Below are 15,194 nucleotides of genomic sequence, written 5' to 3' on the forward strand. Positions count from 1 at the left end.
AGTGAGCACATATCCAATAGTTCTGGAGTCTGGAAAGTCCAAAGTCAGGGCTCTGGCAGATTCAGTATCTGGTGAGAGCCCACTTCTTACTTCATCTTTTTGCTGTGTCCTCACGTGTTGGAAGGGCCTCTTTAATTTTTTAAAATTGTACAATTCAGTTATTTTTAGTATGTTCAAAAAGTTACACTACTGTCACCACAGCCAATTTTAGGATATTTTCATTATTCTGAAAGAAACGCCCTACCCATGAGATAGCGTTCCTCATTTCCACCCCAGCTTCCCTCAGTCCTAGGCAACCACTAATCTACTTTGTGTCTGTAGAGTTGCCTATTCTGGACTTTTCAAAGAAATGGAAAGCTAGCATACTTAGTATGTATGAAGTGACTGGTTTCTTTAATGGGGTATTTTCAAGGTTCATGTTGCAGCATGTATCCGTACTTTATTTCTTTTTATTGCTGAATAATACTCCATTATAGGGATAGACCACATTTTCTTTATCCATTCATCAATTGTTGGACATTTGGGCCGTTTCTACTTTTTGGCTATTATGAGTATTGCTGCTCTGAACATTTGTGTTTAAGTTTTGTGTGGACATAGGCTTTCATCGCTCTTGGGTATATAATTAGGAGTGGAGTTGCTGGGTCCTATGATAGCTCTGTGTTTAACTTTTTGAGGAACTGCCAGGCTATTCTCCAAAGTGATTGCACCATTTTACATTCTCACCAGCAGTGTATGAGGATTCCAGTTTGTCCTCCTCCTTGACAATACTGGCTATTTTGTCTTTTTGATTCTAGCCATTTTAGTGGGTGTAGAGTGCTATCTCATTGTGGGTTGTTTTTTTTATTAAAGTGTAGTTGGTATACAATGTTATATTAGTTTCAGGTGTACAACATACCAATTCAATACTTATATATTAGGTCGGTGCAAAAGTAATTGTGGTTCAGGGGGTGGTGGCTGGTTAGCTCAGTTGGTTAGAGCGTGGTGCTAATAACACCAAGGTTGCCGGTTCGATCCCCACATGGGCCACTGCGAGCTGCGCCCTCCTTAAAAAATAAAAAAAGTAATTGTTATTTAAAAGGTTAAAAATAATTGCAAAAACCGCAATTACTTTTGCACCAACCTAATAACTTACGGTGTGCTTACTACACTAAGTCTGGTGTTTGTCCCTGTGTAAAGATACCACACTATTTATTATATTCCCCTTCACCTTTTTCACCCATCCTTCTACCTGCCCACGCTGCCAAACATCAGTTTATTCTTTGTTTCTATGAATCTAATTTTGTTTTGTTTATTTTGATGTTTTAAAAAATTCCAAGTATTGGTGAAATCATGTGGTATGTGTCTTTCTCTGTCTGACTTATTTCACTCAGCATAATACCCTCTAGGTCCATCCATGTTGTTGCAGATGGCAGGATTTCCTTCTTTTTTATTGCTAATCATTGTGGTTTTCCTTTTGCATTTCCTTGATGGCTAATTGAATTCAGTTCTGAACATGTTTATTTTTTGCTAATGAAAGCATATGGGTGGAGATGTTAAATAGGCAGTTTGGACTTGAATTTGGAGCTTGGGAGAAAGAGCTGAGTAGTGGTGGGTTGGGAGCAATTAGCGCATACATGGTAATTTTTGCCATTGAGTGGATGGATCCAAGCAGAAAGAATGTGAAGAATGAGAAAGGAAGTGGCTTCAGCCCAATCCTGAGGAACATTAGTAGTTAAAGGGCAGTAGAGGAAGCAATGCCTGCAGAGGAGACTACTGAGAGTGGGGTGCAAAATCGGGAGAATGTGGTGTCATGGAAACCAGTGAAAGAGAATATTTTAAGTTGGAAGAAAGGGATAATAGTACAAGTTGCTGCTGAGAAACTCAGTAAATAGGACTGAAAAGTGACTTTCAGATTTTGTAATAGGTAAACATTTCAATAGGGGGACATGGGCTTATGCCAAATTAAAATAAACTGAGGAGTGATTGGGAGGTAAAGAAGAGAGTTCAGCAAATGTAGACAAAGTTTTAAAGAAGTTTGTGAAGTGGAAGAGATAAGAGGGCAGGGCCAAGAGATTTCATATCAGATGAAGTGGAAGAGATTGAAAATATTAGAGGGATAGTCAGCATAGCAGTCTCCATAAGAAGGCAGAAGGCAGTGCGACGCTGAGTCTACCTTTGTAATAGGGAAGGAGAAATGTGTGTGTGTTGAGGGCAAGGGATTGATGTTTCCTTCTGCTGTCTTCGATTTTCCCTGTGAAGTTAGAGATGAGGCTCTCCGCACAGAATAGCGTAGGAGGTGATGTGTTTAAAGTAGAATGGAGAAGGTTTGAAATAGACACTATGGAGAATAGGAAAGAGGGAGCCAACCGTGAAAATATAAAAAGATTTCTGGAGTGCATTAGAACCCAGTAGAAGTTTGAGACCATGAGTTCACAATGGTGGTACTTTCCTTGGTGTGTGGTTTTTCTTTAGTGGTATTTAGCAGTATAACTTTGGGGCAGGGAAGGTTGTTAGTGCTTTAGTGCAGGGTTGGGGTCTTTCAGCCCAAGGTGATAGAAAGACCAGAAGGTAAGAGAGTGGAGAGTATAGGTAAAAGAGTGGACTGTTACATTCAAGTGGCGCATGCGTGGAATTTAAGCTGGATAGGGGATTAATTCTGTATAGTACTAATCCATTTTGGACCCCAAATTCTCTTGAGTTATCATAGTAGAATCTCACTACAGTATCATGTCATTTTGCAGCAAGATAGAATTTCTGTGTAAGTTTACCTGCTGTACTAGTCTAGCTATTACTGTAATCCAGGTTTTACTTGGTACCCATGTAGTCCTAAAAAACATTTGATTAAGCTACAATTTTAGTAAATAAAAATATAATTTGTGAATGTACTTTTTAAAAACAGTTAAGTCTGATATTTTGATGCAGTGTGAAACTACAGCACAACAGGAATTTGCTGAAGAACTTCAAAAGCGAGAACATTTTTTAGTTGAAAGAGAACAGCTGCTGTTCAGACATGAAACTGCCTTGAGTAAAATTAAAGGTGTCGAAGAAGAGGTTCTTACAAGATTTCAGATTATAAAGGAGGTAACTATATATAGCATTTGATATTAGAGTTCCTCTTTTTCCTCTTAATTTAGATTCACTAGTTATAAGTATTTTGCCACATTTGCTTTATTTCTTCTCCTCACCTTCCCCATTCACACATATACACATTTTTTTCCTGGACCATTTGAAAGTAACTTGCAAAAATCATGAGACAGTACCCATAAATACTTCCTTAGTATTATGAATGCTTATTTTTAGGAGTACATATCCCCTAAGAATAATATTATCATATTAGGAAATTAATACTAATGAGATATTTTGACAATAAACAGTCCATATTCACTTTCTCAACTGGTCTCTGAAATGTCTTTTATTGCTTTTTTGTTTTATTTTCTGATCAAGAAACTAGAGAGAATTCATGCATTGTATTTGGTTTTTATATCTTTTTGGTTTCTTCGAATCGAGAATAGTCAGCTTTACCATTTTTGTTTTTTGTGTGACTTTTCTTTGAAGACTCCAGGCCAACAGTTTTATAGAGTATGTCATATTCTAGATTTGCCTGATTGTTTCCTAAGATTATATTCAGAGTAATTATTTGGGTCAAGAATGTTATATAGGTGGTATTGTATCCTTGGTTTCATATCCAAAGATACGTTACTGTATTGATAACTTACATAGAGAAAAAGTCATTGTTTTTTTGAAAAATGCATAGTCTTGCAATCACTACCATAATCAAGACAATAATTCCAGCACCCTGAACGTTTCGTTATGCTCCTTTGTAGTTATTCCTTCCTGCATCCTCAACCCCTAGCAGCCACTAATTTTCTGTCTCTGTTCTGTCTTCCCAGAATGTCATGTAAATAGAATCATTACATGATTTTTCGTTGTTTGGTTTTCAGCAACAGTTCAATTATGCTATATCTCTGCATGCTTTTCTCTTTGTTTATCCTGTTTGAATTTCACTGAACATTTTGAATTTGCAAATTTATGTCTTTCACCAAATTTGGGAGGTTTTCAATCAATATTTCTTGAAATACTTCTTCTGTTCCAATTGCTTTCTCATGTTAGGCCTTTTACTATGACTGCACAGATTTCTGAGGCTCTCTTCCCTTCTTGTCAGTTTTTTCTTCTATGTTCTTCAGATGTTATAATGTCTATTTGTCTTTAAATTTACTGTTTCTTCTTTCATTTCCATGTTTCTATTGAGCTCATCTAGTGATTTTTAAATTTCTGTTATGTTAAAGTTCTAAAAAGTTCTAAAATGTCCAGTTATGTTCTTTTTAAAGCTATTTTTGATTTTTCCTCATGAGAATTTCTTTCCATTTGCATTCATTTACGCTTACCTCATGCAACTTAGTTAAAAATCTAACATCTGGATCATTTAAGGATTGGCATTTTTCTTGAGACTTAGTGACATTTTTCTGGTGCTTTGTATGTCCAATGACTTTTGGATTGTATCTGAGACCTTTTATATAATATGTTGTATAGATTCTGGATCCTGTTATAATCCTCTGGAGAAGGTTGCTTTTATTTTATTTTTTTTTAAGCAGTCAGCCCGATTCAGTTTAGGCTGAAGTTCCTCCTCGCCTTCTGTGGGCAGTGACCCAGCCTCAGTTCAGTTTTCAACACCTTTGTAGTGTTGCTTTGGAGTTGACTTGTGCATGTGCCACTAGGGTTAGTCTGAGACTGAGATGGTTTAAATCTTAGTTCAGTTCTTAAAGCCTTTGCTATCCTGCTGTGGTCTTTTCCATGCTTCTAGCATTGGGGGTAGGGGATTAACCTGAGACTGGGGTAATATTTTTAAACTGAGCTCAGATCTCTTCACCTTTGCTCCAAAACTTTTGTTTTGTGTTGTGCCTAGACAGATCGAGGTAACCCAAGTTTGTACAGGTTCATACACACCAGAGTGAAAGGATCCTTTTTCTGAGTGTCGCTTATCTGAGATTCTCCCCACATTCTTTGGCTCACAGAGGCCCCTTTTCCTGGTTTCCCTGGCCAGAAAGGAAGTTTCTTTCAGAGTTTTAGCACCCTGTACTGATACTGCACTTCTCGTGACTGGAGGAAGACTGATAGAGAAAAGGGGGGAAAAATGAAACCAGGAAACTTACTCCCTTGAAGATGCTTCTTCAAGTTTTCACTTCTTTCTGCAATTCCTTGCTTTTGTTTACTTTTTGCGGTTTTTGTGTTTTGTCTCTGGATTTTAGTTGTAATCAGTAAGAGAAGTAGGGTGTAGTGGGCTTATCTTGCCATACTGCAAATGGAACTCATATGTTTTTAATATCTTTTGAATGTAGGAAAATTTGGACAATGAGAATATTAACCTTATTTTTAAAGTAAGTGTAAAGTATTTGTGACTATATCCTAAGTTATTAAAGAATCATGTAATAATAAAATTACATAAACCTAATTTTTCCAGATGATTGGATTTTTAAACAGGATTTTAAAAGAAGAAATGCCTGGATTCTCAGAGAGCTCTATCCTAGCTTGTTGATTTTTTTTTTTTCTTTTTAGATTTGTCCATCTGCTATTCTTATTAAATTTAAAGATAACTGCTTTATTTTAATGGTACCTGTATGATTATTTGGAAGAAGGCAATTAACTCAATTTTCAGATTTCCTATATAAACTTGCTTGTTTTAATACATTACGAATAAATTGAGAGTAAAAGGTGAAAGAAACTATAAATATTCACACTTTATATTGAAAACATGCTATCTCATTTAAATGTAATTAGAGGGGAAATTAATGTGAATCATTCATAAAACTGATTAAGTAGAGTCATAGTTTAGGGCTCAGAGAAATTTATTATGTATTTAAATTTTTTGAGATGCAAAACAATTTTAGCTACTTTATGAGAACAAAAATTTAATTTGTTCTGTCTTTGGACTATTTCTTCTACTCTTCAAGGGTAACTTAAACCTTAAATTTTAATCTATAAAGCTATGAATAACTAGTCTCTTGAAAAGGATCAGAAATCCTTCTTTGTTGTATCATTCCATGATGTCAAATAGAAATTATTTCACTGAGTTTCTGTGGTAGATTTTTCTGAGCAGAAGCCTTATTGCTGCTTAAGTATAATATGTTTTAATAGGTATATAACAAATGGTTTTAATGCTTTGTTATTACTTTGATTATACAGTTTTAAATTATTAATATTATTAATATTAAATTATTTGCAATATTAGTCACATATGCTTAAATACACTGATTAAAGTCCTTTTGATTCAAGGAGTTCCAATTTCTATTTCATCTTCAGTAGCATTAGTGACATGGAATCCTTACCTAATTTTTAGAGCAGATTGTTTTTTTCCTTCTAGCAACATAATACAGAAGTTGAGCACTTAACTGAAGTTCTTAAGGAAAAAAATAAAGAAAGCAAGAGACTAAGGTCCTCTTTTGATGCATTGAAAGAATTGAATGATAACTTAAAAAAACAGGTAAGATCTATTTTAATGTATATTAGATTATAAGACATTCCTAGAACTGTATAGTTTATATTTAACAAAGTGTAAGTCAGTCTTAGAACTAGAACCTCTGCTAGAGAAAATTTTGATTAACTTTGTTAACTTTATTATAAAATACTTCTAAATATAAAGTATTATTCTTAAGTTTTTGATTTATTAATATCTATTCTGGCAACCAGCTGAGAAGCTTGGCAATTTGAAATTTTTTAAAATATAAAAGCAATTACTAGATTTAAAAATGAGCAAAAGAAAAAAACCTGATAACCTGGGGACTTTTAACTGCTGTTACACATGACTGCTTATTTAACATTCATTTATTTTCTGAGTATCTGTTATATGCTAGGCACTGTACTAGAAGGAAGCCTTCAAGTTGCTTATAGTCTCATAAGTATAGACCAGTATCATATTTCACTGTAACTATTTATTTATATAAGTAGTGTAATTTAGGTCAGTAGTTAATAATACTAAAGTTGCATAACAAATGTTTTTGTGAGTTGTATCTTTTTTCTTTTTTCTTTTTTTCATCTTGTCAATGTTTGACTGAAAAATATGAAAGTGAAGGAATATATTGAAGGGAACAGGAGAATGATTATGTGTGTATTTGTGTGGGAAGGTGAAGTAAATGAGTGGAAATTCAGGTAAACCCCGTCACTTTAAAAATTAAAGCATTAGGCTAGAAAACTATGGATTCTAAAATGTTACTAAGCTCAGATTCTTAGAGATAATTTGTCTCCTGGAATTTCTTAGCTAGGCTGTGTGTTCTTTTCTGTTTTTGTTCTTGATTTCCTGTAGTCACTACTTGTTACAACCTTTCTCCTTTGCAGTGATAACTAGGTACCCTGTTTCTCACTTCATCTAATTTGTTGGCTTCCCTGAGTTCACTTATTGCCTTCCACAATTGGAATATGACCTTGGTTTACTGTTGTCTGGAAGCTTGCTTTATCCCTAGAGATACTACTTTTTCCCAATCACAGTCTCAGTCTAGCACTCAAAAAGAGAAAGGTTTCTTTAACTGCTAGCATAGGTATATCATAGCCCATTCCTGTCTCTTAGGTTTATATAATCCTCAACAATTTTTCATGTGCTCGCATGAGCTTGTGGTGATTGGAGTGGGTATGTGCATTATTAAGTGATTGAACGTATTGATAGTTGGATTCATGGCCTGGTGTGCCCAAACTGAAAGAGTTTGGGAGAAAGTCTTTGGTACCAAGTGGCAAAATGCTTTTTTTATGGTTGGTTGGTTTAGCGTAGATCAAGGGTCAGCAAACATTTTCTGTTAAGGACCAGATAGTGAATATGTTGGACTCTGTGGGCCATATAGTCTCTGTCACAATGACTCAACTCTGTCATTACAATGAAAAAGTAGCTATAGCAATAAGTAAGTGAATGAGCATAGCTGTGTTCTAATAAGACTATTTATAAAAAACAGGCAGTGGTCAGGTTGGATTTGGCCCGCAGGCCATAGTTTGCCAACATCTGGCATGATGAATGATACGTTATTTGAAATTGCTAAATAAAAAGCTAAATTATTCCTGTGACTCACATAGTAATTTATGATAGCACTGGATATAAATAAATTTGCTTTAGTAGTAGTAGTAGTAGTAGTAGTAGTAGTTTCCCATTAAGTTTTGCCAAGCTGAGGAGACAAGGATTAATGTTTAAGATTCATCAGTGGGAAAGAGTCCCAAATGAACAGTCCAGGGTCACAGCTGACAGCAGCAAAGGGTTATACCCTAAGAGGCGGTGAGCTAGAGGTAGCTAGAACCCTCCTCAAATTGAAGCCTGTCTTTCACTGATCTTACTTCCTGATCAGATTAAGGTGATCAGTACCCATTTTAAATACTTAATAGAGGAAAGGATGAGCCCACTCTGAAAGAAAATCCATATATTAAAAAGTGTAATTTTTTTCTGTCATTCTATACACAAATTAATAAGCGCATTAAAAGAGAATTGTATGAATAAATATGAAGAGAAAAAAACCCCAGACAATATGAACATACCTACAGGTCATCCAGATATTGGAGTGAATAGGAAATGACTTTAAAATAATGATTAATATGTTCAAGAAAGTAGAAAAAATTGAGAATTTCGTTAGAGAATTAGAGTCTATAAGGGAATTGAATTGAAATTCTAAAAATGAAAACTACAATAATTGATTTTCAAATCTTCAATAAATGGGTTTAACAGCAGATGAGACACAGCAGAGGACAGGGTTAGTGAACTGTTAGTTTCATGAAAAGTCTTGAAATGAAAAGATCAAGTGGAAAAAGAATAGAAAATCCTTGTCTCCTCAGTTTGGCAAAACTTAATGGTAAACTACTACTACTACTACAGCAAATTTATTTATATCCAGTGCTATCATAAATTACTGTGTGAGTCACAGGAATAATTTAGCTTTTTATTTAGCAATTTCAAATAACATCACTCATCATGCCAGATGTTGGCAAACTATGGCCTGTGGGCCAAATCTGACCTGACTACTGCCTATTTTTATAAATAAAGTCTTATTAGACGTGGAACTTTAAAAGTTTGATGTGGGAGTTCCAAAAAGATTATAATAGGGCAAAAGCATAATATGTGAAGAGATTATGGCCAAGAATTTTCTAAAACTGGTGAAAGATACCAACCCACAAGTTTAAGAAATTATGTTAACCCTAAGTAGGATAAATTTTGAGGAAAACCATACATAGGCATGCTATTTTAAGACAGCTGAAAACTTCGGATAAAGATAAAATCTTAAAAGTGGTCAGAGAAAAATAAAGACACTTTCAATGAAGGAACAATAAGACTCATGACTGACTTTTAAAGATGAAATATTATGTACCTTAAACATAAATAGAAGAGACAAACTCCTCTTGTTGTATGAGGCTAGAATAACCTTGAAACTAAAGCTGTCAGGAACAGTGCTAGAAAAAAAAATGCAAACCAGTCTCTCGTGAATATAAATACAAAATTTTTGAATATTAGCAAATTGAATCCAGCAATACATGAGAAAGATAATATGTACAAATAAGAGGATGTAGTTCAAGAATACAAGGATGGTTTATCACTTGAAAATTAATGCATTATCTGATAAAAGGAGAAAAATGATTATAATTTCTATTGATACAAAATTCGGCACTAACTCATGATAATTACTAGTAATAGAAGAGAGCTTCTTAATTCTGAAGTATTAGAGTATCTAAAAACACAATATAACTATAAATTCATACTTAATGTAAGTTATTGAAATATTTTCTCTCTGAGATCAGAACAAAATAAAGGTGCTTATTGTTACTATTTCTATTGAACATTATACTGAAAGCCCTAGTCAATGAAATAAGGGGAAAAAAATAGAAAGTGAGGATTGGAAAGGAAGAAATAAGAATTACCCACAGATGACATGATTATGTACCTATGTACATAGGTCTCCAAACGAGTATACAGACAAGTTATTAGAATTCAGCAAATTTAGGAGAACCTTTGGATATAAGTGCAATATACAAAAATCAACTGTATTTCTATATAATAATAAATAGTAAATATTATTTATTGAAAGATACCGTTAGGTAATAGCATCAAAAACATTAGCCTTCCAGGAATAAATCTAAAGAAAGATGTATACTGAAAAGTACAAAATGTTACTAAAAGAAATTAAAGAAGACCTAACCGAACTGAAGGCTGTCTTATGTTCATGAGTGGAAAGACTCAATATGGTAATGTCAGTTTTTCCCAAATTAATATATATATTTAATCCAATCCTAATAATTCATTACATTGCATACTTAATGATTTGTGTACTTTTCTGTACATACATTATTATAGTTCAACAAAAATTTCAAATAAAAGACATTTCCCATTAAAACGAATACTTGTAAGATGTTAGGAGACTTAAAAATTTTTCATAGAATGAAATAAACTTATATACTATTAATGTCTTAGGGGCAAATGGTGATTTTTATCTGTGATGTTTCATCATGAATGCTATTTCTGTTTTGTTACATTGCTTGGTTATGCAGACTAGATAAGATAGTAAGTTACCTGGGAAACTTTTGGTATGAAATCAGCTTAATGATTATATTGAAATATCTAACATTTTTCTACTTTAAGTTAAATGAAGTAAGTGAAGAAAACAGGAAGATGGAGATTCAGGCTAAAAGAGTTCAAGCTCGTTTAGATAATTTGCAGGTAAGTTGTCTGCTCTCCTCTTTTGACACAAGTGAATTTTAAAATGATTGCCTTTGGATTTTTCTCACTTTTAATGTAATTGTTCTTTAATTAATGCATCTGTACTGTTACAGAGGAAGTTTGAGTTTATGACAATACAGAAATTGAAAGAAAATTCCCATGTTGCTCACGAAATGAAAAGTTTAAAACAAGAAAAAGTACCAGTTTCAAAAACTTATAAGGTATGATATTATTGAATATTTCTCCATTGGGAAAAGAGGAAATTTTCTTTTTGTTCTTTTAATCTTTTTATTTCATTCAGCAAACGTTCTTTTTGGTGTGAAAGGGTTCACCATAATAGTTCTTTTACAGAGAAATATCTCTAATATTTCAAATATGCTTTTATTTGCAAAAACAAAATAATATTTAGCAGTGTTTTAGGCACAGTAACACAAATCATAGGAACTTAAGCTTAATACCTTTATTATTCATTGTGTTCTGAGATTCCATAGGTCTTCATTGTTACTTTTCTATCAAAACTGCAATCCATCCCTTGGGTGGGCTCCATTTATTATTTTTTTCCTAAGAATTTTTTATTTTGAGGTATAAATTACATACAGTAACATAATGCGCAGGTCCTTAAGTGTACAGTATGATCACCTTTGACAAATGCCTATACTCATGTAACCTACAGCTAGATATAGAACATTTCCATTACCCTGGAAAGTTCCTCATGTACCTTCCCAGTTATTCCCTGTAAGAAGTAATTGTTGACCTGACTTCTATTACCATAAATTAATTTTACCTATTTTAGAACTTCAGTCAATGGCTTTGTATAGTATGTACTCATTTGTGTAAGGCTTATTTTGCTCATTATAATGTTGAGTGCATCAGTAGTTTGTTCCTCTGTATTACTCCGTAGTATACCATTGTATGAATATATCACACAGTTTGTTTATCCATTCTTTTGATAGACTCCTGGACTGTTTCTAGTTTTTTTTGTCTATTATGAATAAAGATGCTAGCAATATCTGTGTGCAAGGCTTTTTTGTAGGCAATGTGTTTTCATTCCTCTTGGAAATATTACCAAGATTGGAAAATCTGGATCATAAGGTAGATGTATACTTAACTTGAATGAAACCGCTGAACAGATTTCTAAAGTGGTTGCACCATTTTATCCTTCTACTAGCCGTGTATGAATGTTCTGGTTGTTCCACAGTCTTGCCTACATTTGGTGTTTTTAGTCATTTTCATTTTGACCTCCAGTGGGCGGGCAGCGATATCTCATTGTGGGCTTTAATAATTTTGTAAATTCTCTAGTTCTTTTCCCAAATTGGGAGTGCATTGCTGTTTAAACATGGCAATGGCGGAACCTCAGCAGCAGAGATAGGAGCTGCTGTTGGACAGTGATTCCGACAGTGTTAACTGGCCTGTAATGGAGCTGTCGTGGCTCAGTAGGGCCACAGTGAGCAGCAGATGGCTGTGCAGAAGCTGCTGGTCTCAGCTGCTGGAGCTCTTACGTCCTGTACATGGAGTGTGCCGAGGATGACATCCACCAATAGAAGATCGAGGACCGCCACAGAAAGGACTCACATGGGTATATCGGCACAGCCGGGCCTGATGGGAACTGCTGCTCTTGAGCTTTTGGATTCTCTTACTTGGAGGTGCTGCTGGATGTCAGCAAGGAATTTTAGTGGTTCAAGGCTGTGTCTGCCAAGAGACAAGAGGACCTGGTGTCCCAGGGCTTCATGAATTCACAGCTGAGGATTTCCGCAGTACTTTTACAGACCAGATTGAACAGGTGGAGAAGCAGACCACAGTAGCCGACCTGCTGGTAGACCTGGAGCTACCTGGTGGTCTTCCTGCGACTGCTCACCTCAGGCTACCTGCATTGTGAGAGCTGTTCTTCAAACACTTCATCGAGGGTGGGCGGACTGTCAAGGAGTTCTGCCAGCAGGAAGTAGAGATCATGTACAAATAGAGAAACCACACCCACATCATCACATTAGCCCAGGCCCTCACAGTGAGGGTGGCGACACAAACCTGTAAGGTCTACCTTTTCTACTGACCTGGACCCTATGATTTTTGTACCAATAGGGCTGGCCCCAGTCTGCCACTTCCCTGCCTACTCTCCCCTCTGCCAGGCATCAGATATGTACAAAGGGGTTTTTCTGTGTGTGGTCGTAAGGTCATATTTCATGACTCCCACCCCCCTCCTTTTCCTGGCCTAGATAAAACCTTCCATGGATGCTGGTGATGAAAAATTTTTAAATTAAAAAGGAATTGGAAAAAAGTGGAGCATTTATAGTCAGGTATTGAAGACGATTAAAATTTTCATCTAAAGATTTTATTTTATTTGAAGAAGTTTAAAAGTTACTCTTATTCAGAATAATGACGTTTTGTTTTCAGTCATCTGATGCTGCTTTTATAGTTTATTTGCTTAATGTTGCTTTTTATTAGTTTATTAATTTGCTTTTATATTTCTGTCTTTTCAGATTTTAAAAAATCAAGTCTAGCATAGTTCCCTGCTTCAAGTAGATGTGTGACAAATGTTGAATTAAATGGGCTAAAAATGATTTGAAGGCATACTAAACTCAGTGTAACTGAATTTATAAATTTTTTTCTCCCATTTTGGTAGACTCACAGAACAGGATTTCCAGGGAAAAAAAATTCACGTCCTGTTTATAAAATGTTGTAATGTAAAGACAAAGAAAGAAACAGCATTTTGGAGAAGAAAATATAAAGTTCCATGGTGGAAATTGTTTAACTTTTGAAACCTTTAAATTTGTTAAAATCTTTTCTTTATGGTGGTTCATGCTCTCAAGTTAAGGCCAGTTTTACTTTTCTATGTTATCACACTTGGATAAAGAATTTTTATGAACGTTCTCTGTTTTAGTAATAAGGGGTAGTACTTTCAATTTCCTTATGATGGGTTTTTCACCCCTTCTGTGCCAGCATTTAACTTGTTCCTAATATTAATTGGAGAGTTTTGATTTGGAATTTCTTTCATTTAGAGCTTTTTAAGTAAAATTTTAGTGAAGTCCTTTAGGCAAATTATTCTATAATCACTCACCAAATTTAAAGCTTGCCTTTGAAGTTTTATGAGGTTGTGAACTAAAATGTTTGATTTAATTTTTTACATATAGGTACCACTTAATGCACAAGTTTATGAACTTTTAACAATCTTCATGGATTGGATTTCGGATCATCACCTTAGTAAACTGAAAAGTGAAGAGTCCGGAATGGATGGTGAAAAGCCTGTACTTGGATTTGCTTCTAAGAGAAATGAGATTCAGGAGAAGTGTGTAAAGGTTTGTTTTTGTTTACTTTGAAATATATGACTTAGTAGACGTGAAGATTAAAAAAGGAACGCCTATGGTATATTTTACAAGAGAAAAAATATTGAAAGTGTTTTTGGTAGAAAATTGACCATATCAGTCAGTAGTCAGTTCTAAAAACATTCATTTCAGACTTAATTAAAATTATTTCTTATTATATTTTTTTTAACATGATGGGAATTTCTTTTTAAGAACAGAGGCCAGAAATTAAAAACATACCCCAAAATGGAAAAATAATTATATATTAGAGTTAGGCAAATAATCAGTGATGTGAACAATTCCTGACACACATCATTTTAGGATTCAATCCCACTAAAATAATTTTATTTTGCCTTTTGTTATGAAGGGATAAAAAGTCTTTTCAAGAGTCTTCTCATTAACAAAGAGAAATGACTGTTTTCTTAAATTACAGGCATTAATTTGGATATTGGTAGTCATAATTTCTAGTTGGTATAAATTGTCATTAGAGATTGACAGTTATATTCCACAAGAAATACATTAAAGCTTTGAAGACTAGACATCTAAAGTTTGTTTGGTTTAATGTTTTCTGAAGCAATTGCATGATTATTAAATACAGGCCAGGGTTTCATATTGGGAAATTGTTTTCAGTTTTCATCCTTACCTAAAAAGTTTCTTCTAAGTGCCATTTGTGCTAGGGAGAATAATGCCCCCCAAGATGTTCATATCCTAATCTCTGGAACCTGTCAGTATGTTCTGTTACATGGAAGAAGCGAATAAAGATTGCTAATCAGTTGACCTCCAGTTAGAGATTAACCAGGATTATCTGGTGGGCCCAGCAACAGGAGTTCTTTAAAGTAGACAAAAGAGGCAGATGAGTAGGTCAGAGACTCAACCCATGCTTGCCAGCTTTAAAGAGATGGCCATGAGCCAAGAAATGTGGATTGCTTCTAGAGCTAGGAATTACCCTCGGCTGACAGCCAGCAAGGAAATGAGGACCTCAGTCCTCCAACCAAAGGGAACCGAGTATTGCCAACAACTTGAGTGACCCTTTCCTACCTCCAGAGAGGAACACAGCTCTGCTGACACCTTGATTTTAGCTGGTTGAGATTTATATCAGATTTCTGACCCCCAGAACTGTAAGATAATAAATTTGTGTTCTTTAAATCAGTAAGATTGTGCTAATTTGTTATGGGAGTAATAGGAAACAAATACACTTTTTTTACAATTTTGTCTCTTTTAGCACCTACATCAACTGCTGTGTCTGT

General features: G+C 34.6%; 1 protein-coding gene and 1 pseudogene across 4 annotated transcripts in view; both read left to right on the forward strand.

Annotated features, from left to right (window-relative positions):
* The window catches only part of CCDC138 (coiled-coil domain containing 138), a 68,030-nt gene that overhangs the window by 10,306 nt on the left and 42,530 nt on the right, over positions 1 to 15,194 (forward strand). For 3 of the 4 annotated variants that reach the window (XR_016020433.1, XM_019715018.3, XM_074332318.1), the window contains exons 6-10: positions 2,902 to 3,060; positions 6,338 to 6,457; positions 10,574 to 10,651; positions 10,765 to 10,872; positions 13,777 to 13,941. Coding sequence is in view for 3 of the 4 variants with exons in the window: in XM_019715018.3 (XP_019570577.2) it covers positions 2,902 to 3,060; positions 6,338 to 6,457; positions 10,574 to 10,651; positions 10,765 to 10,872; positions 13,777 to 13,941 (630 nt within the window). In the remaining variant the exon portion in view is untranslated. The remainder of the gene's footprint in view (positions 1 to 2,901; positions 3,061 to 6,337; positions 6,458 to 10,573; positions 10,652 to 10,764; positions 10,873 to 13,776; positions 13,942 to 15,194) is intronic. The other variant, XM_019715019.3, reaches the window with a different exon arrangement.
* LOC141571580 (ubiquitin thioesterase OTUB1 pseudogene) lies at positions 10,897 to 13,769 on the forward strand (annotated as a pseudogene).

This window comes from Rhinolophus sinicus, chromosome 2 (genome assembly GCF_057876585.1).
Source record: "Rhinolophus sinicus isolate RSI-liver-muscle chromosome 2, RSI-T2T, whole genome shotgun sequence".
Lineage (NCBI taxonomy): Eukaryota > Metazoa > Chordata > Mammalia > Chiroptera > Rhinolophidae > Rhinolophus > Rhinolophus sinicus.